The sequence below is a fragment of the Mauremys reevesii genome, linkage group 6 (genome assembly GCF_016161935.1).
Source record: "Mauremys reevesii isolate NIE-2019 linkage group 6, ASM1616193v1, whole genome shotgun sequence".
In the NCBI taxonomy this organism is placed as follows: Eukaryota; Metazoa; Chordata; order Testudines; family Geoemydidae; genus Mauremys; species Mauremys reevesii.
Genome location: NC_052628.1, coordinates 94,556,101 through 94,582,972, shown reverse-complemented (window position 1 = coordinate 94,582,972; position 26,872 = coordinate 94,556,101). Strand labels below are relative to the sequence as shown.

The 26,872-nt window shown below is 40.9% G+C and overlaps 1 protein-coding gene and 1 long non-coding RNA gene across 4 annotated transcripts in view; one reads left to right on the top strand and one right to left on the bottom strand.

Moving 5' to 3' along the window:
* Nucleotides 1-26,872, top strand: part of PRUNE2 (prune homolog 2 with BCH domain) — a 190,499-nt gene that overhangs the window by 132,710 nt on the left and 30,917 nt on the right. For all 3 annotated transcript variants that reach the window (XM_039544599.1, XM_039544598.1, XM_039544597.1), the window contains exons 10-11: nt 20,630-20,709; nt 21,925-22,125. In XM_039544599.1, coding sequence (XP_039400533.1) covers nt 20,630-20,709; nt 21,925-22,125 — 281 coding nt within the window. The remainder of the gene's footprint in view (nt 1-20,629; nt 20,710-21,924; nt 22,126-26,872) is intronic.
* Nucleotides 91-26,831, bottom strand: LOC120408075. Its single transcript, XR_005600405.1, has 7 exons — nt 26,744-26,831; nt 15,805-15,865; nt 9,839-9,933; nt 4,508-4,538; nt 3,324-3,446; nt 1,503-1,616; nt 91-481 (listed from the first exon to the last, which is right to left on the bottom strand). It is a non-coding gene; the product is annotated as an uncharacterized LOC120408075 (long non-coding RNA).

Below are 26,872 nucleotides of genomic sequence, written 5' to 3'. Positions count from 1 at the left end.
GTGAAACACTGATCCCAAAGAAGTCTATAGCAAAACTCCAAGTGACTTCAGGATTTCACTGCAGATATTTTTCTTCAGTCTGCTCTAGTGTGAACCCAAGGCCACGGTTGGGCAGTAGGGCGACCAGGTGTCCTGATTTTATAGGGACAGTCCCGATATTAAGGGCTTTCTTTTATATAGGCTCCTATTATCCCCCATCCCCTGCCCTGATTTTTCACACTTGCTGTCTGGTCACCCTATTGGGCAGAGAATCAGGAAGGCCAGCAGGACCCTTGGTGTCCCGTCTCTTCTGTGTCAGCACAATCTGGGCCCAACAGAGAATCTGGCCCATTATGTTTATTAAGCAAAAAATATTTCTTTACATTTGTTGTAATCATGAACAGCTGGATTCTTCAGTATTCTGCATTGTAGTCCTCCGCCTCCATGCTGCTTTATAGGCCAGCCTCTCCCTAGGGAGTTCTCAAAGCCATCATCTTGAAACCTGAGGAGAAGTGGACAGGACTTTATTCACTCCTACCACAATTGTTCCTTAATTGATCAGTGTCACTCTACAGCAATGCCAGGCACTCTGGGGACTGAACATATTGCTTTAGTAGTACTTTCAGTCCCTGATGAAATATAGGATTAGAGACTTGAACGGAGATTTGAACCGAGGTCTGACAGTAGAGCACATTATTACTACTGGCATTGTTATTCATTATTATTTAAACAGCATCATAGGTGTGGCATGGTGCTTTACAAGTACTAAATCTGGCAAGATCCCAGCCCCTTGTACCTTACCATATTAATTGCCATTAGGATGCCACAATGGACTTGTCATAAAAACTGGTCCGGAATTGCTGTCTCAAAAATGCCAATTCAGCAAAACACAAAGTGTGCATGGGAAAGGGTAAGTTTTGACAAATTGCTGTGTTGAAAAGCTTTTGAATAAGAAACTTTTGAATTTGTCAAAACATCCCATCTGGACATTTTCAAAAAAAAAAAAAAGTCAATGTTTTGATTCAAAATAACTTTTTGTTTTGAAATGTAAGTTAATTTATAGTATTTGCTGTTTTTTAAAATCAAAATTAAATGTTTCAGAATTATCAAAATGAAATATTTCAACTGACCCACACTGATTTTTTTTTCCAGATTATTGGTTCTCAATTTTTTTTTTTTTGAGATTTGGACATTTCACCCCTATTTGAGACAGGAAAATGTTTCAAAACCCAATTTTTCCCAGGATGGGAAAACTATTCCTACCCAGCTTTACTCATTATATGTTTTTTTACTGATATTTCATCATTTGCAAAGATACTATCATCATTTGCAAAGTTACTTCTATGAAAGTAGAAGAATGAAACAGGCATACCCAGCCTGGATGCATTTTAGGGCACTTTAGTAAATACATAATTGACCTCATTCAAGCATTTCCTTTTTCCAATATTTTCTGCATCACTCCAATTTAATAACAGTGAATTGAATTATTGAAGTTTTAACATGATGGAAATAACAAAACTTACTTTTCACACTTAGCTTTCTTAACATCCTTTATTCCCCCACACTTCCTGCGACCCAGCAAGCCATGCCAACTATCTTTTTGTTGCCAGTTTTGGGGTGATACTACCATTTGGATGCTGGAAAATAATTACAATTTTATGCCAGTTTTGCATTGAAGAGCCAGATTTTAAAAAATAGCAGAAGCCAATATGGTGATAATCCCATTTTTGTAAAAAAAACAGCTTTATTATTTACCGCATGCCACACAACAAGTACTTTATAACCAGCTTTTAATAAGACCTGGACAGCTATTCCATTACTAACTCACTTTGTGAATTGTATCTTTTATTTAATTCAGGAAACACAGATAATAGATCTCCTTCTAAAGTAAAAACAATAAAATTATTCTGAATGTAGGTTATTGCTAAAGTGCATCTGTTATACGAAAAACTCCCCCTCCTATCCAACCCTAGTTTTTCTGAATAAATGTACTACGTTCTGTTCACTGTAGATCAGCTGTACTCTATTTCAGCTCAAAGCATTAACAATGCCGACCCCATTCTTGCAATCTGATCCACATGGGTTGACCCTCACTCTGGCAATGAGTCACAGTGAAGTCGGTGGGGCTCTGCACAGGGAATTTAATTGTAGTAGATCTAATTGTCGTACTGGAAACTTAGCTTTTATTACATTTCTAATTTCATTGGGGTATGTGATTATCAGGTTAATAATGACATAATTGCACAAGTTGTATGCAGTGTTGTTGTAGCCGTGTTGGTCCCAGGATATTAGAGAGACAGTGTGGGTGAGGTAATCTCAGAGTACCATTCCCAGACCTGAAGAGCTCTGTGTGGCTCAAAAGCTTGTCTCTCTCACCAACAGAAGTTTGGTCCAATAAAATAAATTACCTCACTCACCTTGTCTATCATTGCAGAAGCATAATTTTGTATTTTTTACTACGGATTTTTTTTTCCTAAATGCCCAGCATAAAATGAGATTAAAATTTCAGACACATTGGAAGTCTGCTAGTAAAACCAAAACCAAACCAAACCAATACAAAACCCAACAACCCCACCAACAATCATAAAGGAACTTGATTTAAAGAACTGTTACACTGGCTGCAGCACTACTAATCACATTTCTACAGCAACATCTTTGAGAAGGAGCATGTTTTATATCTCTTTAAATGCTCAGTAGTTGTCTGGTATCTTTAAAAGGTAAGGGAGGAGGGCTGATTACTCAGGAGATTGATAATGGAATCCAAGATCTTTCACTGCTGGAATACTGATTCAAATGCAGCACGAGATCACAATGTCTGAATCTTTTTTCATGAAATGCTGTAGGCTTGCAAGGAATTCATAGACAAATTAAAAAAAAATAGCAGGCCTGTGCCCTGAGATGGTTGCGGTCTAGGGGCTTGATCATGCAAACACCCCTGATATACTTACAGTCTGGCCGAAAGGGGAGTTTCACAGGCCAGCTGAAGTTAATACAGCCTCAGGGGCTACTGACTTCCTGTGTCCCCCTTCTCTCCAAGACTGTGAGGGAAAAATCCAGAAAAGCCCAGCCCACTCCCCTCTTTTTCTCCTTCTCTGTAATACTGGAAGCACAAGGAGACCATGCCCCCAATGGGGCTTTCACAGAACCAGGCTCACCATGCTCCAGGGGAAGAAATTCCCTTTCCTGCAAGTGCAGGTTCCCCACCTCCTGTGCTCTCAGAGGAGAGCATAGAGCCTTTAGTAAAGCCCCTGAGATATTGTTGTATTGAGCACACCCTGCTCCATATGAGGGTTTTAATAATATTTACATTTTCATAACTAAACTATTAAACTGAAACAAGTCACCTAAAGCACGCTTGAATCTGTATGTGTTATATAACCACAAGAGGCAAACAAAAATGAGGGCTGGGATGAGCTGGATCCACACGAACTTTTGTCTCCTCTCTCACTGCAAGCTTTCCTCAGGCTCTGAAATGAAACAGCAAGCAGCTTTTCACAACAGACAGCTAACTCCCCCTATAAAAGTTTGGGGATACTGTGACAGAGCTCCACAGGACCATTACAAAGATATTTCCCACAGATAAAGTTCCATTCAGCTCTCTCTCATTCACCCAACCAGAGTGGCTGTGGTTTCTGGTACATACAGCAGGCTACCCGAAGGCAGGTGATCATCCTTATTTAGAAGTACCACTAGTCATGTGACCAGAAAATGGTGGAGGATCTGTATTCCCAGTAAACTGCTACAGGAAGAGGGATGCTGAAGTGCAGCAATAAAGCATCTGTATTATTTTCCCTCTAAAAAAAACCCCTCCTCAAGTCTTTGGAAGGTAAGCATCTCTTTGCATTATGAGAATGATATGCAAAGTGCTTTTCTGGTTAACAGTTCTATTGTTGCAGTTCATTCAGAGAAAAAAGAAGGGATGAGAGGAATGTTTGTTAGCAGGCTGCAAAGCATCTAGTTCATCATTACTGAAAATCAGGCAGCTGTATTTTAATTATGCTGCAACTCTTTCAGAGAGGAGCTTACATCCATTCGATGGACTTGTTTTGTCAGGGAGCAGACGTGGTATTTATAATTAGGGAACAAAACTTCAGTGTACAATCAATCACCTAACACTTCTGATTACAGTGTATTTTCAGTTCATTTGCATAGCTTTCAGGGCATGGGAAGGGGGGAGAGAAAACCGAGGCATTGTCATTGTGTTTTTAAATGATTGCTTAACTACTGGCATAGCAAGAATTTGAGACAGCACTAACAGTGCAGTACTTGACAGTCTATTGTTTTTGGTCCTTTGCTATCAACTGAAGCATGTAACATTTCCTGCCCACCCTTGCAACACCCTTTTAAATTATTGTAGTACAAAGAGTCTTGTAACCTTGTGAGGGAGCAAGGGATCTTTTGCTCTCTCTCACAAGGTTACAAGAATTATAAAGTTAAGAATGTCAACCGATATGAGTGCTGAAGAACTACTGCAAAAGTTGCTTTGTACAGGAATTACTTTCATTTCTTTTTAGTGTCAGGAGCTTACCGGTTTTATTAGCTCATTTTCATTTTTTAATCTGTGAAGAGAGAATGAAAATTATTCTTGTGGAGGAATTTTTGTAAACAAATACTTTTATCTAGTCCAGAGAAATGACAGTGGTGCAGAAGAAGTTGCAGAATATATATAGAATATCTAACTATGACATACTTAAAACAGCGTGGGGAGGAAATGTGTTGTGTTGGTAGGTGTAGTTAAGTATAATTTTGAGTAAATGAGGGGTTACGATTTGGACTCATTTATACCTCTTAAGAAGCAGAGCTGTGCTTGGGAGAGGGAGCAGGCACTCAGCAGTGCCAGGAGGCATCATGCCTTTCTTAGTCATACTGTCTCCTGGGGGAACACATTGGGCTGTGAAAAGAAAAGTACCATCAGGGCCGGCTCCAGGGGTTTTGCCGCCCCAAGCAGCCAAAAAAAAAAAAAAAATTCAGTGGGAGGTCCTTTGCTTCGAGCGGGAGTGAGGGACTCTCCGCTGAATTGCCGCTGAATACCTTAAAGTGCCACCCCGCAACGGAGTTGCCGCCCCAAGCACCTGCTTGGTAAGCTGGTGCCTGGAGCCGGCCCTGAGTACCATACATCAAGCCAGAACAGCCATCCAGCCACATGCGGGGAGGAGCCCTTCCCTTCCCTCACCCTGTCAAGACACATCCTTTCGAGGCCACTAATGTTCCCCATAGTCCTAGCTACCTTCACTCATTTCTTCAGACCACACTCTCCTGTCCCGCCATCCAGAGTGTGGTTTCTCCCTGCATGGGAGAAAAGTAGCATGGAGTGTATCAGGGCAGAGCTACAGAAAGTCCATAGAGTTACATCTATCTACAGTGTTAGCCAGTGGTTACTGCTAGTCCATCTCCAACCTAATAACAGGAGTTCATTGTAGTTTTACAGCATGCCCTTAACATCTAGCTCTAACAGCAGAGACAAACGGGAAAAATGACAGATCAGAGCTGGAAAAAGCAATTACAGTGCAGAGCAAATAAATGTTAAGAGCCTGTGATATATTGGCATTCTTATCTGAGCAGCTACTCTAGTAAGGAAGAGTCACTGTTTAAGTCAAATCCCTGTGTTCAGATAAATGTGTGGGCTTAAAAAAATCAGTAAGATATGGGTCCTAGGTGGTAAAGAATGCAATTCTGTCAGCGTAAGTAAATATGGTTCAGATTATTTATATCACAGTAGCACCCAAGGGTCCCAGGAATGGGGCCCTATTGTATTAGATGCTGTGCAAACACATAGAAAGATACAGTCATGCAATATGATGCAAAAATAAACAAGAAGAGCGAAGCAGAGGAGAATGAGAGTGACGATAATAATGTCATGTGGTTGAACCAACTGTTCTCTCTTGAATATTGAAAAAAATGGCTTACTTGTTAATGGACTGACAGCACATTAACTGATTAAAATATTGTTACGCAAATTTAGTCCTGCAAAAGATTTATACTTCTGGAGACAGAGGCCCTTTATCTATGGGATAAATGCAGATTGGACAGCAAGACTGCAAGCTTCCCTATTTCATCTCACCAATACAGGGCTGGCTCTCTCACAGAGGATGAAAGGTGTTTGCCTGTAGCAGGAAAATATTATAGACAGCAAAATGTATAGAAATGGTCTTCGTGTGAGCGACTGCAGGCTAGTACGGATCAAACATTTGCCAAATTACCTAAAGCAGCAGGACCTATAGCCAACCCCACACCAAAGTGCACCAACCTTTGATCTACAAGGATAAAGTCCTGATGAAACAGGGGAGATCAGTGTCTATTCTATCCCAGGCCTCTGTGCTTTCTGCCCAAAATTATGATGGTGCTTTTTCTGATGTGGAAACCTGCCCAGTAGGATGTGGATTGACTCCATCAACTCTCATTTCACAATAGACATCAAATAGCTATCACATATGCTAATGACTTTCATACACTGCTGATGTGGAACAGATTCAATCCAAATATCTAGAGGCAAAAGGCACATTTACTTTTCAATAGTAAAACAAATTCTTCTGTATTTGTTCCCAGTGAAAGCGGAAGCTAGTCCTTAGTGTTAGAAATTTTAGTGCTTTCAGTTCTGAAATATAAGGAATAAATATTACATTGTGAAATTCCCTTCAAAAAGAGTCAGCTGTCAACTCCCCATGTGCTGAATGCCACATGTCCTTTCTGGAGGATCACATGAGATGTGTTACTTATGGAAATAATATTCCTGCTCCAGAAATGCCAATGAGATGGCAATGAAATGTCATTCCCAGAAATATCAACTCCTGGAGAGGAAGCTTCTCAACATATATTCAGTACAGGAGATAATGTTGGAGAGAACTCTGGGGCACAATTAGTGAACATTATATTGCACACTCATCTGCACAGATAGCACAAGTGGTTGCGTGGTGTACATGGATACAGTATAGCCTTCCAACCAGCTGCCACTAGAGTCATTGTGAGGTTCATGGTGAAACACGTGGCTGTAGGTACATGGTATTGTACTGGGTATGCCACAGACTCAGCAGGTGTTTCAAACAGGAGTCCCTATATGCTGTAGCACATGATGTGAGACACTATTATATGTCTGACAGGAAAGGAGTCTTTATTAAGAAAGGCAGAAAGGAAAGGGTGCAAGCAGAGTTGGTGCACACACTTTGTTGTTGGTTATGAAATAAATAAAGCCATGAAACTCTTAGTTAAAGTGCCACAGGGCAATCCACCCAGGCTGGAAAAGGGCTATAGAGCATACTCTCCAAGATGCCCATTTAAGATCTAATTGAGGAAAACATCCCTGTTCAGGAAAGCACTGAAGTATGTGTTGAACTTTAACTAAACGGGACCTAGCATGTGCTGAAGTTTTCCTGAATTGTGGACTTAAACCCATCTTCCCTTGTAAAGTCTTTGTATCATATTCAATCCTGGTGTAACTCCACTGATGTCAGCTGCACCCTCTTACACGAGAACTGACCTTGACCCTTTGTTCTTTGATTTCACAGACATGATGTTTTACCTTCCAAACCCTATATCTGATGCCCTGCACATCACTAATGCTCTTTCTGGGGCCATTGTGCATTGTGCCCTTGCTGGATAATTGTATCAGTAGCCCAGCATGCTCTGCTCAAGGGTCTCTCCTTGACACTGGATTATGAGCCCCTTGCCTAACTCCTCCCCTTGGGTTTGCCACACCTAGTGTCTCCTGCATGCTACTTCTCCTACTGGCTCTATTCCCGACCTTTCAATTTTCTTTCCCTCTTCTCCTGGGGCTGGAAACTGCCCCAGTTAGGACCCCATAATATGAGATCCTGTCCCTTTTAGGCAATGCATCCTGATGTGGTCATTGTCATTTTAAGCACAGCTGAGGCCCCTCCAGCATAGGCCTGTGGCATGGTTTATTCATGCTCGTCTTCCGTGAGGTTAGGCCACAATGCCCTGGGAACATTTGCCTATAGAAGGGTATTTTGAACAGTTTGAATAAAACATCCTTGGATCAGTTCTCACAAGCTCTGTCTATCCAGCTCGTTGGCTGCATTCCAACGGCTTTCTCTTTCAGTCTCAGGGCTCCCCTGCTTTCCTTCTTCCCTGGTTCCAATCCAGCTATTGTCAGCCATGCATTCCCTGACACACTGGCTCTGGCACTTTCATAGTATCCCTGTCTGACCAATGTTTCCTTGTGTGTCCAGATTTGGCTGGTCTGCAGCCTCTTACTGGCTTCAAGGGCCCCACTGATTTATCATAGCTGTCTTCTTCGGGTAGTTGATGGTGATTCTCTGCCCAGCCTGTCCCCCACTCACACATGTATTTACAGGCCTGGCCACTTCCCATGCTTCAGAGTCTCCCTCAGTTGAACACCCTCCTTCCACAGGCTGCAGAAGTAGGCTGCTTGGTGCCAGCTTTCTCCTCAGCTAGCTGTTATTTGCTTGATCAGACGACCTCCTTTGGCTCCTGTATGGACCTGCCTCACATTGTTCCTGGCTGCACCTTACAATGGCTTGCTGTTGCCTGTCCTCAGCAGCTCCTTGCTACAGCCATTGGGCTGCTTCCCGTTAAAGCCACCTGCAGGACCAGCTTGTGAGTGGCATCATCTCTCACATTCCCCTGTTCTCTCATCTCCGTGACACACACACACACTGCATCTGTAAGACAATCTGAGGCCTTCAGATGAGACTAAGGGGGTAGATCTTCCCTGCTTCTTATGTCAGATGTCTTCTGGGATCCAGTTCTTAAAGGGTCCCAAAGTATCCATTCACCCACCTGTTCTTCTAAAGCTGTGGTATTGCTCTGTGTCCCTGCCTTTCTTGTCAGTTGACCTGTGGCTGGCCCTTCAAGTCCAGATGGGGGAATTTTAGTCTTAACTTTGACTTTCTATGATTTCATAGTTCAGGTTAGAACTTCAGTATAAATTTATATCTTGAGCTGCAGGCTCACTACAGCAATTTAAGATATACATTTATATTGAAGTCCTAACCTGAACTATGAAATTACAGAAATTCAAAATTGAGACTAAAATTTTAGGTAGAACGATGCAAAAGGGGGGGAAAAAGCTAGATATTGTAGGAAAGAGGAAAAATAGGTAAAAATGCAAAAATAAGGGAGAAGTATAGCAATAGCAAGAGAATAAAAGAGAAAGCAATACAACAGATAAAAGGAGCAAAAAGAGGTAAGAGAATCATGTTCAGGGTTATGTAGCAAATTATATGTTAGACTAGAGGTGCAATTGCACAGTATAGAAATATTACATAGGAAAAAAGGTAAAATCAAATGCCACATGGAGACAGATATGGTGACAATGAGAAGGGATCTGTAGCATAAGAAATTTGTATGCACATACCCCTTTAAAAGTATCAATATACTGCAAATCGTGCCAATTCTGAACTTGGCAGCAACAAAGGAACTGAATTCAGATCCCAGTGTTCTGATAAACCAATTTGCAGAAGTGCTGAGTATCTGCAGTGCCTATTGATTTCAGCTAGAGTTGTGGATGCTTAACACCTCTGAAAATCAGGCCCAAAAGCCTCCATCACTTGTGTTAAAGAGTAATCTTTTTTGAGAAAAAAGAGGGTGTATTTGTTAGTAGAATAGGACCTTTGACCCACTGTTGACAGATCTGATTCCATCCAATAGAGGACAGTGGTAGACATCGCTACCAAAAGAGGCAAATGTGTTAAGCAGTGCAAAAGGTAGACAATGAAAAACAAAAAAAGATTTAATTAAAAAAAATAACACTGGAGAAAGCCAACAAAGTTGCAGAGACAAACAGATCAGTTGTACAGGAATAACACTAGTTGCCTTTTAAAATTGTCAAGGCCATTGTGAATTTCTTCATCAGAACTATTTAAAGAAATTTTAGTCTTACAGGAATAGGTGAAGGGGAATTCTCATAGTGCCAAGCATATTGGAAGTCCTTGTGTGGAGCACAACATACACCTTCCTGAAGATTTTCTGCATCTTCTATTATGGCAAAAACAGACACAAATAAGATAAACAGTACAAATACTAAAGCTAATTGAAAAATAGGAAAACTTCTTCAAGATTTCTTTTGTGAACAATCCATCCCTTTTTGTCAAAATTAAAGTTTCAACAAAATTTTTCACTGAAATTTTGAAATTCAGAAAATTTCAGCCATTTAGCTTATATCTAGTTGAACAACGTGATGCATTTTTAGGGGGAAATTTTTACAACAAAATCAATCACTTTTCTGCTCTAACTTTGAAATGTCAGTGAAAAATTGACTAAAAGAATTGAAATTCAGAAAATTTCAACCAGCTCTAATGTTCACTGTCAAACAACTTTTAGATGTGAGGCACACAGGACAGGGACCTAGGAAGTCATGAGTTTGAATCCTAGTTCTGAAAATGACTACCTACCTCTAAGGGCTCTGGTAAGTCATCTAACTTGTCTATCTCAGTATCTCCATCTATAAAATGAGAATAATGGCACTTGCATACCCATTGTCCAATATTGTATAGTATGTAACTAGAAAGATGAGTCAAGGTTTTTTAGCGATGAATAAATTCCAACATTTAGGATTTAGATTTTTCTACCTTAATTTTATTACCTCCCAAGAATTAAATTTAGTAACCATGTGGACATATTCTGTACTACATGATTAAATCAACCCTGGACTTATTTCTTCTTAATTTGGAGATCTTAATTAGAAATAATTAATCAGCTTACACTAGTCACTTGCATGTAATATGATTATACTACAGGATCTGTTACACCACTGTGGGTAAAAGTAATGGCTTCTTTTTCCTAATCTCAGATGTCCAGATATGGATTCTCTCTAGGCTGCTCTTTTTTTTTTTTTTTTTGGCATGCAGATATAGGTGTGATAGGGAACCACTAAAAAGTCCACTTGAACTGTAATGTCCTTCCTCCATTGAATCCAAGCTGCGCAATACATGTTACTTTGATTTGTTAAATATTGTACTGTATTTTGGGGATCTTCAGTTTACCAACTAAGAATCCCTTCCTAAAGCCTCTTTTAAAAACAAGCTGTAGAAATTTCCTACTTACAGATTTGTAGCACAGAAATGTTGTAGTTAGGAAGTGGTTCTAGGAAGTCATTTTGAAGATTTTCATGTCAATATATTTTTTCTCTCCCTTGATTGGCTTGGGCTAATGGGTCTTACTTATGGTTTATATTTCTCTTTCTAGCTGAGTACTTACTGACAACTTTTATATATATTTTTTGGAGTGGGAGCTTATGGCAAATACTCTATCTTCTCCCTTCCTAATTGTGTATAATGATACTGTATTTCCTGAATCTCCTGTTTTCTGTTGTGATTGTTTGATATTGTCTGCATAGCATGTTTCTGGCTGAGCCTGCAAATCCCTTCCACTTGCCCATGTTAGATGATCAGCTTCAAAAAGCAAAAGCACACACATACAATTAATGTACTTTCCTATTAGTTCTTGTAGCTTAATATGTCACTTGAAATAACCCATCTCATTTGTAACAGTTATCTAGTTCCCATCTGATGCCAGAAGAATAGTTTCCTATTCAGAATGCACCACCAACTGACTATATTTTTAATCTTTTCTGTTGTAATTTTGAAAAAGTAGCCCAAGAATGGTGGATGACCCTAGAACATTGATATTTATGGTAATATTTCTCATGAGAAATATTGATAGAGAAAGGCCCTGGTATTCAGTTATCTTTCCAAATAGGGAAAGAACTCTAGTTACAGGACATCACAATACAATCACGTAAACACGTAGTAATTTTTTTTTAATAAAAAGAAAGCAGAAAGGCCTTTTCTTTTTGGAATAAAAGCAAAACTGCCAAACAGTTTCTAATTCTAAAAAATGTATGTCTGACAAGAGTTTGATCTGCAGTAATGATGGGTTCTGCAGTTGTGTTACCTGAATGCTAAAGGGAAAGTTAAAGCAGGTACAATGTTGGAAAGGGATATATGACCCTCCCCCCATTGAAACTAGTGAGAGTTACCCCATGTGTGTTATCTGAAGGGATTATTTTGGATCCATGTGCCTTAAGCTGAAAAAGATGTCTTATTTTGTAGCATAGAATTGTAAATGGAAGAGAAATATCATTAGCAATTAAGCAAAGATATTTTGCCAAATTCATCCCCGGTGTAATTCCATTAACTTCCATTCTGTTGTCATATTAATTTGGCTCATTCAGACAGAGGGCCAGATTTTAGTTGGCCCCGAGTAAGTACTCACGAAGGGCAGGGGTGGCTCTAGACATTTCACCTCCCCAAGCACGGCGGCTCTAGACATTTCGCTGCCCCAAGCACGGCGGCATGCCACGGGGGGCGCTCTGCCGGTCGCCGGTCCCATGGCTCCGGTGAACCTCCCGCAGGCGTGCCTGCAGAGGGTCCACTGATCCCGCGGCTTCGGTGGACCTCCCGCAGGCGTGCAGGTCCACTGGAGCCACGGGACCAGCGGACCCTCCACAGGCATGCCGCCGAAGGGACCCTGCCTGCCGCCCTCCCAGCGACCAGCAGAGCGCCCCCCGCTGCATGCCGCCCCAAGCACGCGCTTGGCATGCTGGGGCCTGGAGCCGCCCCTGAGGAAGGGGAAGAAGTCCTTGGGCCAGCATTGGATAGTTCAGGCCTGGCTCTAGGTTAGTGCTGGTAATGGTAAGGTGAAAGAGCTGATGGCTGGATCCCACATGGTACTGAGCACACCAAATCCATGCTGAACTTTAAGCATGAAAGTAGTTTAACTGAAGTCAAGTTAAGAACACGCGTAAGTGCTTTGCTGGATCAGCAGAACTGAGCTCTGCAGAATCGAGCCCTAGGAAGGGAAAGAGAAGGGTAGGCAAGAAAGAACAGATTACAAGTGGAGGGGGAAAGAGAACACATGTTGAGCAGGAAGGGAGTGCTACTTTGGCTCCTTGGAGAGACAAAATAATTTTTTTGTGAAAGAAGGGACACAAGGAAGGATTTTTATAAGGGAGGAAGAAACAAGAATAAAAAACAAATTGCATTATGATGTCCAATACCATGTTTTACTACTTTTCCTTCCCTCATTTTTGTGATTTGTATTATATCTGAAATTGGGATAAGAATGAATAGAGAATAAATTCTATACTGTGTTTTGTTTTGTTTTTGTTTTAAATCCACTAGACAGAGGCAATAGAGGGAGGATCTCAAATCCCCTAACATTATTTTTAGATCTATTGAGCCATCTCACATGGCTTTCATTTTCACGTCTTTCATTGAGAATCAGTGAGAAAACAAGCACTAACCAAGCCTGATGTTAATTGCAAGGCCATGGTGCACCTGGGCTATCTATGAAATTTGAGAAGCTTGTTTGTTTTTAATATGCCTAATTTTCCAGTCTCCTTTCTGAATGGCATTCTCTTTGTACTTTGTGTCTCCAGTCTTACCATTATTATTTTTTAAAACAAACATGGATAAGCAGAATTTTTATGTGATTATGGGCGTGACATTCTTTGCATTTACCTTTCTTTGACCACTTTACAAAAACCCTGAACGTAGTGTCCTGTAGAATAAAAAAAAAATACATTTCTGAGCACAGATGGGGAAAATATGCAAGATCTGTGAAAAAACTTAGAAAATGTCAATGTGCAGTTTCCTGGCGTAGGGGCCTTCTCCAGCCTAAACATGATGTAGCCACAGAAAAAACGGGAGGGTCAAAGGCACGCGCTGCTTCCTGCAGTTCCCATTGGCTGGGAACAGCAAACCGCGGCCACTCGGAGCTGTGGGTGTCTGTGAAAGTGTAAACAAACTGTCTGGTAGCCCACCAGCAGATTACCCTGACGGGCCGCAGAGTGCCCACCACTGCTCTAGAGGATGTTTCATCAGATGTGTGGCTGACTAAACCATAAAAAGGGAATGTTCTAAAAAAGTTTAGCTGCGAGTCAGCTTTCCCCACCCTTATCCCCTCTCAGACAAATCTGATATCTGGCTTTGAACTACCTTTAAGAAATACACTTTTTTGGACTTACTTTTGTGCAAATCTTATGTATCAAAGCTAGTGTTCCGTAATATGACTCCTAATGCAGCTGATCCTTGAATGACTGGTCTGTGTACCACACAAAAGAAGTCATTTAGGACACAAAGAGTTTAATTTACTTTGACCTCAGTTTCAGGAGAAAACATCTTTTTATCAATCCACTAAATTGTGCATGACTGTAATGGAGCCTCTAATGCAACTGAGTAGTCTTTCAGCAAGGAGCATTCACTGGAAAGAAAAAGTATTCTCTCTTTTCCTAATATTGTGGTCACCGTCATCTTGTGTGCCAGGAAATTCTTCAAGCATGGGCATAAGGGGTTTCCGATGTACTAATGCTTCCCTCTGTGGGTGAAGGAGGGGCAAGGGTTTGCCCACTGTAGTGCCTGCATTACCAGAGGATTCTGTTTACATTTGTGGAGGCCCAGTGCCTGTAAGTGGGCTTCCAGCCTACGCTCTGCCAAGGATTTTTCTATTATCTGCTGCCTCCAGAATTCCCTTCAGAACATGGTGGAGGAACCCAAGTCCGTTAATGCAGAGAACGTCAGGTTTTACAAAAATCCTGCAAGATTTGGGGTGATAGTGCTGCAGAGAGTCAACATGTTCCCACCGTGCCCATTTCTGCCCTGCTGGGGAATTTGAGGAAGAAGTGTACAATACAGTAGAAGCAGTACTTCTCCATTCCATGCCCTTCCCCCAGTCCACCAGGATTTTACTCACTCTGGCTGTGAAAGGGGAAGTGAAAACAATAGTCATTTGAGAGTAACTAAGGCTAGTTCCCGTCTATTTTTTTTAAATGTCTGCTTTGCATATTAATTTATAAGTAAATACATATTAATCACGTCTTCATTTTGTAAAAACTTTATGTTTACTGACCATATTAGAGCTCATGTTTCCAGCATGACATGCTTGGTCGGTCAGTCTAGGGCAGAGGTGGGCAAACTATGGCCCACAGGCCACATCCGGCCGGCGGGACCGTCCTGCCCGGCCCTTGAGCTCCTGGCCGGGGAGGCTAGCCCCCTGGCCCTCTCTTGCTGTCCACCCTGCCCCGCAGGTACGCTGCTTGCGGGCAGAGCTCTGGGCAGCGGGGCTGCGAGCTCCTGCAGGGCAGTGCGGCAGAGTGTCTGGCTCCGGCCGAGTGGCGCGGCTGCCAGACCTGCTGCTCTGAGCAGCATGGTAAGGGGGCCGGGACCAGGGGGTTGGATAAGGGGCAGGAGGTCCCAGGGGGGCAGTCAGGGGACAGGGAGTGGTGTGGTTGGATGGGGTGGAGATTCTGGGGGGACGGTCGGGATGGGGAGCAGGGGGAGTTGGATAAACATGGGAGTCCCGGGGGGCCTTGTCAGGGGGCGGGGTCTGGATACAGGTTGGGGCAGTCAGTGGACAGGGAGCAGGGGGGGTTGGATAGGGGGTGGGTCCTGGGGGAGTGGTTAGGGTCAGGGGGTCCCAGAAGGGGGCAGTTGGATGGGTCGGAGATTCTGAGGGGGGCAGTCAGGGGACGGGAAGTGGGAGTGGGTGGGGACCAGGCTGTTTGGGGAGGCACAGCCTTCCCTACCTGGCCCTCCATACAGTTTTGCAACCCCGATGTGGCCCTCAGGCCAAAAAGTTTGCCCACCACTGGTCTAGGGCATATACAAGGACTCTAAAAATATTATCATTCTCAGGACATATTTTTCTCATTGTTCATTGTTTATTTCATAGAAAAAGCAAACTTGACACTGAAAAAATAAGCATTATCTCAGCAAAAACCGCTTAGATATTTACATTCAGCTTTGCTGTAAGGCCATAAGATGTGCCCCGCTTTGATTTGAAATGCAGGAGATGACCTTATGTCAACAAGGCTGTTTATGATAATATTTTAAATTATTTTTTACGTACCTGCAGTGTCCCAAATCTGTCAAGTCTCCATCTGGAGGAGGGTCCCCTCTTGCTTCTACAGCTGTCACACAACAAATATCTCATGTTGAATATTGTATATTAATTACATAAAAAATGCTGTTCCATCAAATTGAGCTTAGAGATTCTTGGCCAAATTCTGTTCTCAGTTACTTGACTTTCACTGCTATTGAAATCAATGGACTAGTTCAACCTCTGAAGCGGATGTAGTTTATAGGGGTAGGCGAAGCTGCACTGCAGTAGAGATTCAATTCACGCTTGGGGTGTAAAACTTTAACAGCTCATTAATAACAAATTATTAAGTCAGTTTAATTCATTTCAGAAAATTGCTCTTTTAGATATTATTTTAATAGCAGTAGCGCCTAGGAAACCAACCAGAGACCAGGACCCCATTGCTCTCGGCATGGAACAAACACAGATCAAAAAGGTGGTCCCTCCCTCAAAGAGCTTACAATAATATCTTAGGTTGGTCTTTTGTTTTGCTACAGAAAATTTTTAATTAAAATGGACACAATTGGGATAAAACTAATTTTAAATGTATCTTTACACCTGAGATTATGAAACAAAGTATTTTTTAAATTTACTGTTCTCCATTTATGTTGCCTGTTTTATTTTTGCTTTTTGCTCATTATAAGGAATAAAAATTACCTAGTCACTTTCACTTCTCTTTATAATCACTTTGTGCTGACTGTTGCTTTCTGATACTTATGCAATGACAGAATATTTTTCTGTTTCACAGAACAATAAGGGAAATTTAAATTTAAAATCAAACCCTATTTTAGCAACATTTTTGCAATATCAAGAAAACATGTCTATTCATATTGGCCAACCTTTTCAAACTTGTGCCTATAGTTAGACACCTAAATAAGTGGCCTGATTTTCAGAAGTGCTGAACTCCTGCAGTTCTCATGCTTAGATTTAGGCACCTAAATTTTAAAATGTTAATAAAACACATTTTAAATAAAACCTGAATGTGAACACTTAAGTGAATATATTCACAAATATGTTCACTCCCCCACTGATGTTTGCATATAGTATCTTATTTAGTTTTACTGGGACATCTAAATGTCATTATAAAACTCAGGCTTCATTTCATGTTAGTTTAAAAGGATGAGTTAGTTTTAATAACAGAATTTTACTATGTATTGGTCAAAGCAGTTAAATCTTTAATCATGTATTTACATTTGGTAAGGAAACAGTGATGACATTCAAAGTGTCAGTTTTCTGTAGAGCTTCTGTGCACAGATAACATTTATTTTGATTCTACTATTTAGTATTAACACTTACAAACAATGTAATGCCATTTATTTTATCCATTAGCAGGGTGCTTTGATGAGACTTTTTCATTTATTCTACTGTTGTCCAAAACAAGAAAGAAAAATACAAAGCCTCTTTGACAACCACCAGACATATTCCAAAGTGGTGTGTTTTGTAGATGAAATTAAGTAATTAAAACAATTCCTTTTTCAGTACTCAAGTTATTCAACTTTGCATGGAAAATTCATTGTGCAGTAAATCTAGTGAAGTGATGACAAAGCATTTCATTTAGGGAGAAGGCCTGCCCATGCGTAATCCAGAATGTACAAGCCTTTGGTCCTCTATACAATTCCCAGCCTCCATAGTCACATGGAATCCTAAAATGAAAACTTGTCCACCTAGCTCCGGCCCATGCAGAGTCTAGACATGGCATTGTTGCATGAGGCTAGATAATAAGGTGCCTCCTCTGATGTTCCTTCATGGGCATAGGTTTGCCCAGCTGATTGATATCTAGGGAGATTGTACAGACCACCAATTCTAAGAGCTCATTGAAAGGAGCTGGGTGACACTCTGTCAGAGGAAAGCTAATCTTATGGTAAAAGAATTGGACTGGAATCAGTACTTTGGGGCTCAATTCCTTCCTATGCCGCAGTCTTCCTCTGTGACCTTGCACAAATCACTTAAGGCCTGATCCAAGGCCCATTGAAATCAGTGGAATTTTTCTATTTACATCATTGAGCTTTAGATCGGGCCCTTAAACATTCTGTGCTTCAGTTCCCTATCTGTAAACTGGAGGTAATAGTTCCCTTTGTCTGGCATGTCTATTTAGATTGTAAGTTGTTCAGGGCAGGGACTGTCTCTTACTGTGTGTTTGCATAGTGATTAGCACAATAGGGCCCAGATGTTGGTTGGGGTCTCTATACACTACTGTCATACGATAAATACATAATAATAATAAATAACCAAAGAAGGCCATGCTCTGACACTGCTCCCAGGGTGCTGGCCAAACAGCCAGATAGGATTTTTTTTTTCCCCAGCAAAGTATATAGAAAGAATGTACAGCCAGGAAAGCTGTAACAAAGAACTAAGGCAAGTTGGATTAATTAGGCTCCCCATCAGTTCACATGAGTCTGCTGGATGAGACTCTGCTGAAGATATATCAGAGGAAAATACTTACTACTTTGCCCTTATCACAGCTCCAGCATAGGAATGTTAAAATTTTCTATACTGCAACTGATCTGCCTCATACTGTCTTTTCCACAACCATTACTTTAACCTCCTTCTTTGTCAATTCTTAATTCCAAGATTGTTTCCCTTGGCACCCTGTGATGATGATAATGTGTACAGGAGACATCTAGGTGGCAGTCAATTGTTATAATATTCTCCTAAACCAGGGGTCGGCAACCTTTGGCACGCAGCTTGCCAGGGTAAGCACCCTGGTAGGCCAGGCCAGTTTGTTTACCTGCCGCGTCTGCAGGTTCAGCCGATCGTGGCTCCCACTAGCCGCGGTTTGCTGCTCCAGGCCAATAGCGGTGGCAGGAAGCGGTGCGGGCCAAGGGATGTGCTTATCCTGGCGAGCCACGTGACAAAGGTTGCCGACCCCTGTCCTAAACCATTAGCAGAGCTGTTCAGTGGATAAGCAGAGCCTCCTATAGATACAACTGAATGGAAACTGGCTCCATCAAAACAGGTCTTCTCATCTGGACAGGACAAGCTATAACATCATTCTGCATATGGTCATAATCTCACGATGATGCAGATGATATCTCCATAACTAGAATATCCAGTCCCAGCCCAAAAATCAGATCCAGAGTGTGATTTTGAGGGGGGGAGGAGAGAAGCCAGTTTTGTGTGATCCAGATGTGAAAACAAAATTATTTTTCTGCTGCTAAAAAAAAAGCAAAAAAAAAGTCAGACTATTTTTTAATTTAAATTGCTACTGTAAGAATATGCCTGAGGCTACACATTTGCATATTCACTATAATGAAGTTTAAAAGTTACATGAATACTGTGTGTTTTGTGTGTCCTTGCCTTCCATAAGAAGGCATATTTCACAATGTAATCAATGATATTTTTTTGAGTGAGCAAGGGAAGCAGGATCTGGTCTGATGATGGTATTAGAAACTCCCCTGTTACATTAACATCTTTGATCTTGTATTTATTTTCAATAATTAATTAGTAGTTATTTACAACATTCCAGTTGGATGTTTATAAAGAGTTGGTTGCCTATTCTCAAAACGCTATTTAGCCATCGCATTATGGCCTTTTTTTTCAGTTCACAAACTATTTGCAAACAAAATTATGTTTAAAACAATTTTTTTTTCTTTTTTTAAAGTTATTCAACTAAATTTTTATGTGAAGATATTTCACTCTGGATTTCCTATGAATTGTTTCCTGCGAATATTGCTTTGCGTAATCAGTACTCATAATTTAAAACTGAGCTGTTTGGAAAGGACACATAGGTCACGCAGTATGTTTATTCTGATTGATTTAGTGTAACTTTTCAGAATAAGGTTTATGGTGTAAATAGTCACAGTTATGAAACTGAAATTCACTTTCAATTAATATTGTCACATTCATTTCAAATTTGCTGTTTCTGTGACATTCCTACTAGCAAACTTATTTGTAAATTTTTTATAGAAAGTGAATACAAAAGGGGAATGAACACAGCTGAAATGATTTATTTAAAAAAAAAATGAATTTCCCACCAGCATTTGCTGTACATTATCCCAATTAATAGTCATTTTTAGGTATAATTATTAGTATAATTCCCTAATATTTTTCTAATATTACTTGATATGAAAGTTAAACATTTGGTAGGAGTTTTTGCAACAGAAAACCTGTCACAAAATTCCAGGATATTATTTTTGTGCTTCTGAGTTCTTTCAGTCCTATACATGCCTTTCTGAAACTCCATGACAGAATGAGACACTTTAGCTGATTCACATGCATATTCAACCTTCTCTAAAGGTGTGAAATGATGGATTTTCCTGCAAAATAGCCCTAAAATATTAATAAAATCAAAATAATTTAATATCCTTTTAGTCTTAATGTTGATATACAGCAAATGTGATTATGGTAATTAAATTATTATGGAAGTCTTGCTATGATATGAGATTTGCGGGCAGTGGCTCAGGATAGCCACAACTTTCTGCTGCCTAATGCTGCACTGGCAACTTGCGAGAAGCCCAAGAGCTGCACTTAATTTGCATAAAATCGAAACAACTGCAGTCTGCTGAAGTGTGGTTACACAATGCTATGTCTTAATCCAAACGCAAGTGCGTGATTATGTGGTGGGGTTTACAGTCTCCAGGGGCCACATCTCCATATCAACAATAGGGGTAACTAAGAGCTACTTAGACACGTTCCATCAGCCACATTTTGGTCACCTCTTTATTACTGTAGCCTGTTTGCAAATCAAATATTAAAATTAGACATGTCTGAAGAAAGACAGTGCTCCAAATTAGATCAAATTATCATCTTTTGATCTTGGGCATCTTGCACATAAAATATACCAATTTAAGGTGTTCCCTTTTTTTTTTCCCCCCAGATTGGTACCAGAGGATGTGGGAATGGACATCCCCTTTGAGGAGGGTGTACTAAGTCCTAATGCTACAGAGATCAGACCTGGTAAGAGAAACATTTATTCATTCATTCATTCAGTTATGTCTGATTTCCATGACATTTAATTATTCAGTGAGAAGGATGTTTCTGTGCTGATAAGGCATCATTTCAGTGTTAGGAAAAAAAAAGTGTTAAGTTTGTTTTATTTAGTTAATTCTGTACTTCACTTGACAAATGATAATAATTAGCAATGTGCCACATATTTTCCCTGGTGCCTTGGTGTCATCTGTCTGTTAATTATTACAAGAACTAAATGCATTAAGTACTCTGCCTTAAGTATGCTAAATTTGACTTCAGTCTAAATGGGGTAAGTAAGTTCAGATATTAAAATATACTAATCCAAAGAAAAGAGCTTAAAATATTGCGTAAAATGCGATAGCAGGAAAGAAACCATGGCCAATTTATATTTTAATTAACTGAGAATACCTTAATTTACACCCAGCTATGAGGAACATGGTTATGTTACATATTTGTAACTACCACTGTAGAGAATTTGACATTATATAATCAGAAAAAATGCAAAGCAGCATATTTGCAAAATAATACTACAGGAGTGATACCAAACACAAACTACAATAGATACCTAGAGGTGTATTCATTCTTTCTGGATTCAAAGGTACCTTGGGTCAACATTGAAATGAACTGTGTGATCCACATATACTCTCAGAAGCACATCTGAACTTTGCTTTTGACCCATAATTTTGTAATAAGAAAAAAGTGCACCCGTATCTAAATATTACAGAATTTTGGAAAAGGTGGGAACCAGATCTGAACTTTCTAGCTCCGGCCTGTCTTCAAAGGAGCTAGATCCCATTTTGAACAATTTAAGAGAAAGTGATTATGATTAATAATGGTGTTACTATTAGAGTTTGGAACATGGCAATACAAATCCTTCATCTGTTATTTAAATATAATGATAATTTTTACTACATTTATGGGGCCAAATTCTGTCCTTGTGGATGCTTCTATATGTATCTCACTGAGGTCATTGGGACTTCATGTAATTTAGAGCTTCTAGGTACATTTGACATTTCTGAAGACATAATTCTATTTTGGTTTCTTGTAAACATTTTTTTACAATTGATTTTGTATATTATACAATTTTAAATGACTGGTTGATAGAAAATCTCTTTGTTAAATGTGTTTGACGTTATTCAAAAGCATTCAATAGAGCAGTTTTATCTGATACAGATGCTCTTCTCTTTCTTCATATTTATTTAGAGCCACCTAATTCTCTGGATCTTAATGGCTCCCATCCCAGAAAGATAAAGCTCACTGCTCCAAACATCAACCTTTCTTTGGACCGAAGTGAAGGGTCTGTCCTTTCTGATGATAATCTGGATACACCAGATGAAATTGACATCAATGTAGATGACCTTGACACACCTGATGAAGCAGATTCTTTTGAATACACTGGAAATGGTAATGAACTAGACTGGAAGACATGTTGCAGAAATAAAGTAGGCTTTTCCTCATTGCTTTAGATGGGCGTAGGTCTGTCTCTTGTGTCAAGTATCAGAGGGGTAGCCGTGTTAGTCTGGATCTGTAAAAGCAGCAAAGAGTTCTGTGGCACCTTATAGACTAACAGACGTATTGGAGCATGAGCTTTCGTGGATGAATACCCACTTCTTCGGATGCAAGAGGGTATTCACCCATGAAAGCTCATGCCCCAATACGTCTGTTAGTCTATAAGGTGCCACAGGACTCTTTGCTGCTGTCTCTTGTGTGTCAGGCTTTAGGCAGTGTAAGTAAATCTAATACTTCAGACTGGAGGCAAGGTTTCCAAATAGTTCCATTTTCCGTTTATAAGGAACATCTGTCTCTTCTCCATGGAAGATAATCAATGGTGTCTACTTCTTTAGGGCCACTCGGAGAATTAGCTTAACTGATTAGCTGATTATCATGGAGGTAAGAACAGCTGGCCATAGAAATGCAGAAGTTCAGACTCCTCTCACTCCCTGGCACTACTTTGGGACTTGTCCTGAGAAAAATCCCTCTTTGGTTAGGAACATATCTTAGAATTTACCAGTTCTTTGACAGACAGTACTGGGTTAGGTACAGTTATAGGTATTACTACTTTGGTTTTCAGTATGTTTATATTGCATAACTAGGAAGTACGTTGGCAGTTTAGAAAATGTGATCCTAAGTCTCTCTTGACATTATTCATTTCCAGATTTCGCCTTCCCAGTTAATATCTTTGTTTCAGATTATTTTTGCTGATATCATAGCTTGCATTTTAGCAAGATGAATCTTATTTTTTTATTTTCTGTCCATTAGTCTAACCTCCCTAGGTTCCTTTGTGTTCTCTTTGTCCTCATCAGTGTTTGGGATAACAACATTTATGTGTTTCATAAAAGTTCTCTTTACCTCTTCTTCTAGAATCTAGATCATTAATGAAGATATTACATAAAACTCAATCGAACACAGTTCCTGGCAATACCTAGTAGACAACTTCCTCAACCAAAAGTTAATGTTTTGTCATAACCCTTTGTGGACCTTCAGCCAGTTTTTATACCGTGGGACTGTTCACATCCAAGTCAGTTTGAATTAATATTGAGAGAAATTTCATGATATACTGTAGTAAATGGTTTACTAAAATCCTAATTATTCTATCTACTCCTTTTCCTTCATTTACCAGTTATTAATTTAGTAATTCTCTTTAAAAAAAAATTTGAATTTATTTGGCAAGACTAGTTCTTAATAAGCAATGCTTCTTATTGCACATGGTTCCATTATCCTTTACATGTATAGTGATTTTTTTCCTCTCTCCATATTTGTTTATTGTGTTCCTGGAGACAGAGGCGAGACTTATAAAAGAATTGTCAGGATCACGCTTACTTATTTCTTGGGCAATACTCTCTCTAGGCACTTAGTTGATCCTCATCACTATGTGAGGAGCTGAGATACCAATCATTAATGGATGTTATCCTCTCAACTTCTCTGTGAGTTAGGGAATTATCCCCATTTTACAGAGAAGGAACTGAGGTGTAAGGTGAATTATGTAACTTGCCGAAGGTCACACACAGAGTCTGCAGTTGAGCTGGGAACTGAATACACATCTCCCAATTCCCCATGCAGTGCCTTACTAGACAAGTATCAGAGGGGTAGCCGTGTTAGTCTGGTTCTGTAGAAGCAGCAAAGAATCCTGTGGCACCTTATAGACTAACAGATGTTTTGCAGCATGAGCTTTCGTGGGTGAATACCCACTTCTTCGGATGCAAGCAGTGGAAATTTCCAGGGGCAGGTGTGTATATATAAGCAAGCAAGAAGCAAGCTAGAGATAACGAGGTTAGATCAATCAGGGAGGATGGGGCCCTGTTCCAGCAGCTGAGGTGTGAAAACCAAGGGAGGAGAAACTGGTTCTGTAATTGGCAAGCCATTCACAGTCTTTGTTTAGTCCTAAACTGATGGTGTTAAATTTGCATATGAACTGGAGCTCAGCAGTTTCTCTCTGAGTCTGGTCCTAAAGTTTTTGCTGGAGGATGGCCACCTTAAAATCTGCTATTGTGTGGTCAGGGAGGTTGAAGTGTTCTCCTACAGGTTTTGTATATTGCCATTCCTAATGTCTGATTTGTGTCCATTTATCCTTTTCCTTAGAGACTGTCAGTTTGGCGATGTACATAGCAGAGGGGCATTGCTAGCATATGATGGCATATATTACATTGGTGGACATGCAGGTGAATGAACCGGTGATGGTGTGGCTGATCTGGTTAGGTCCTGTGATGGTGTTGCTGGTGTAGATATGTGGGCAGAGTTGGCATCGAGGTTTGTTGCATGGGTTGGTTCCTGAGCTAGAGTTACTATGGTGCGGTGTGCAGTTGCTGGTGAGAATATGCTTCAGGTTAGCAGGTTGTCTGTGGGCGAGGACTGGCCTGCCACCCAAGGCCTGTGAAAGTGTGGGATCATTGTCCAGGATGGGTTGTAGATCCTGATGATGCGCTGGAGGGTTTGAGCTGGGGACTGTATGTGATGGCCAGTGGAGTCCTGTTGGTTTCTTTCTTGGGCTTGTCTTGCAGTAGGAGGCTTCTGGGTACACATCTGGCTCTGTTGATCTGTTTCCTTATTTCCTCATGTGGGTACTGTAGTCTTGAGAATGCTTGGTGGAGATTTTCTAAGTGTTGGTCTCTGTCTGCGGGGTTAGAGCAGATACTGTTGTACCTCAGTGCTTGGCTGTTGACAATGGATCTTGTGGTGTGCCCGGGATGGAAGCTGGAGGCATGAAGGTAGGCATAGCGGTCGGTAGGTTTTCGGTATAGGGTGGTGTTAATGTGACCACCACTTATTTGCACTGTGGTGTCTAGGAAGATAAATAAGTGGTGGTCACATTAACACCACCCTATACCGAAAACCTACCGACCGCTATGCCTACCTTCATGCCTCCAGCTTCCATCCCGGGCACACCACAAGATCCATTGTCTACAGCCAAGCACTGAGGTACAACCGCATCTGCTCTAACCCCGCAGACAGAGACCAACACTTAGAAAATCTCCACCAAGCATTCTCAAGACTACAGTACCCACATGAGGAAATAAGGAAACAGATCAACAGAGCCAGATGTGTACCCAGAAGCCTCCTACTGCAAGACAAGCCCAAGAAAGAAACCAACAGGACTCCACTGGCCATCACATACAGTCCCCAGCTCAAACCCCTCCAGCGCATCATCAGGGATCTACAACCCATCCTGGACAATGATCCCACACTTTCACAGGCCTTGGGTGGCAGGCCAGTCCTCGCCCACAGACAACCTGCTAACCTGAAGCATATTCTCACCAGCAACTGCACACCGCACCATAGTAACTCTAGCTCAGGAACCAACCCATGCAACAAACCTCGATGCCAACTCTGCCCACATATCTACACCAGCAATACCATCACAGGACCTAACCAGATCAGCCACACCATCACCGGTTCATTCACCTGCACGTCCACCAATGTAATATATGCCATCATATGCCAGCAATGCCCCTCTGCTATGTACATCGGCCAAACTGGACAGTCTCTAAGGAAAAGGATAAATGGACACAAATCAGACATTAGGAATGGCAATATACAAAAACCTGTAGGAGAACACTTCAACCTCCCTGACCACACAATAGCAGATTTTAAGGTGGCCATCCTCCAGCAAAAAAACTTTAGGACCAGACTCCAGAGAGAAACTGCTGAGCTCCAGTTCATATGCAAATTTAACACCATCAGTTTAGGACTAAACAAAGACTGTGAATGGCTTGCCAATTACAGAACCAGTTTCTCCTCCCTTGGTTTTCACACCTCAGCTGCTGGAACAGGGCCCCATCCTCCCTGATTGATCTAACCTCGTTATCTCTAGCTTGCTTCTTGCTTGCTTATATATACACACCTGCCCCTGGAAATTTCCACTGCTTGCATCCGAAGAAGTGGGTATTCACCCACGAAAGCTCATGCTGCAAAACATCTGTTAGTCTATAAGGTGCCACAGGATTCCTTACTAGACAAGACCATCCTTACTACTTTTGGTACAAGCCCACTTTTCCGTGCCTTTTTAAAAATAAGGGTCTCATCGTAAAAAAATATGAAAAGCTCATTGTTCTTAGAGATAAAGGGATAATTTCAGTAAGGGATATTCTGGTATGTGCCAGCAATGGAACGTACAGGACCATTGCAGTTCCAAAAGCGTGTATCACTGACAGGGAGGGCCCAGGACAGAAGGGGAAGTGTTGATTCAGTGCATTGACTAAGCACCTGTGCTGGCAGAGCTCCTGTTGAGCTCCAGGCAGAAATTAAAGCTGTCTTTCCCCTGAGAGATGGTGTCAGTGCAAACACCACCAACCCTCCACAGCAGTTATCCCCATCTGGTGCAGTGGGCCAAACTACTACCCTATCCTGTACCAGTGGAAATTAATCTGGCCCTAATTATGTTATAGAGTACTGTACATGTTATTAAGATGAAAGCTGGTTCGGCATTTAAATTATTGCCCATTAGGCCCTAATCCAACATTGCATTTAGGACCTTGGAGTCAATGGGACTACTACAAACTTAAGCACATGCTATGCGTTTACTTACCCAAAGCCTTAATTCTGTATATGAAATGCTTCTCCAGCTGGATGGATTGTCTGTAATAGACTGTAGAGTTCTAGTGAATTCAGCATTCTTCCTTGATTAAGTTAAAGCAAGTTAGATTTTGTGTTGCTA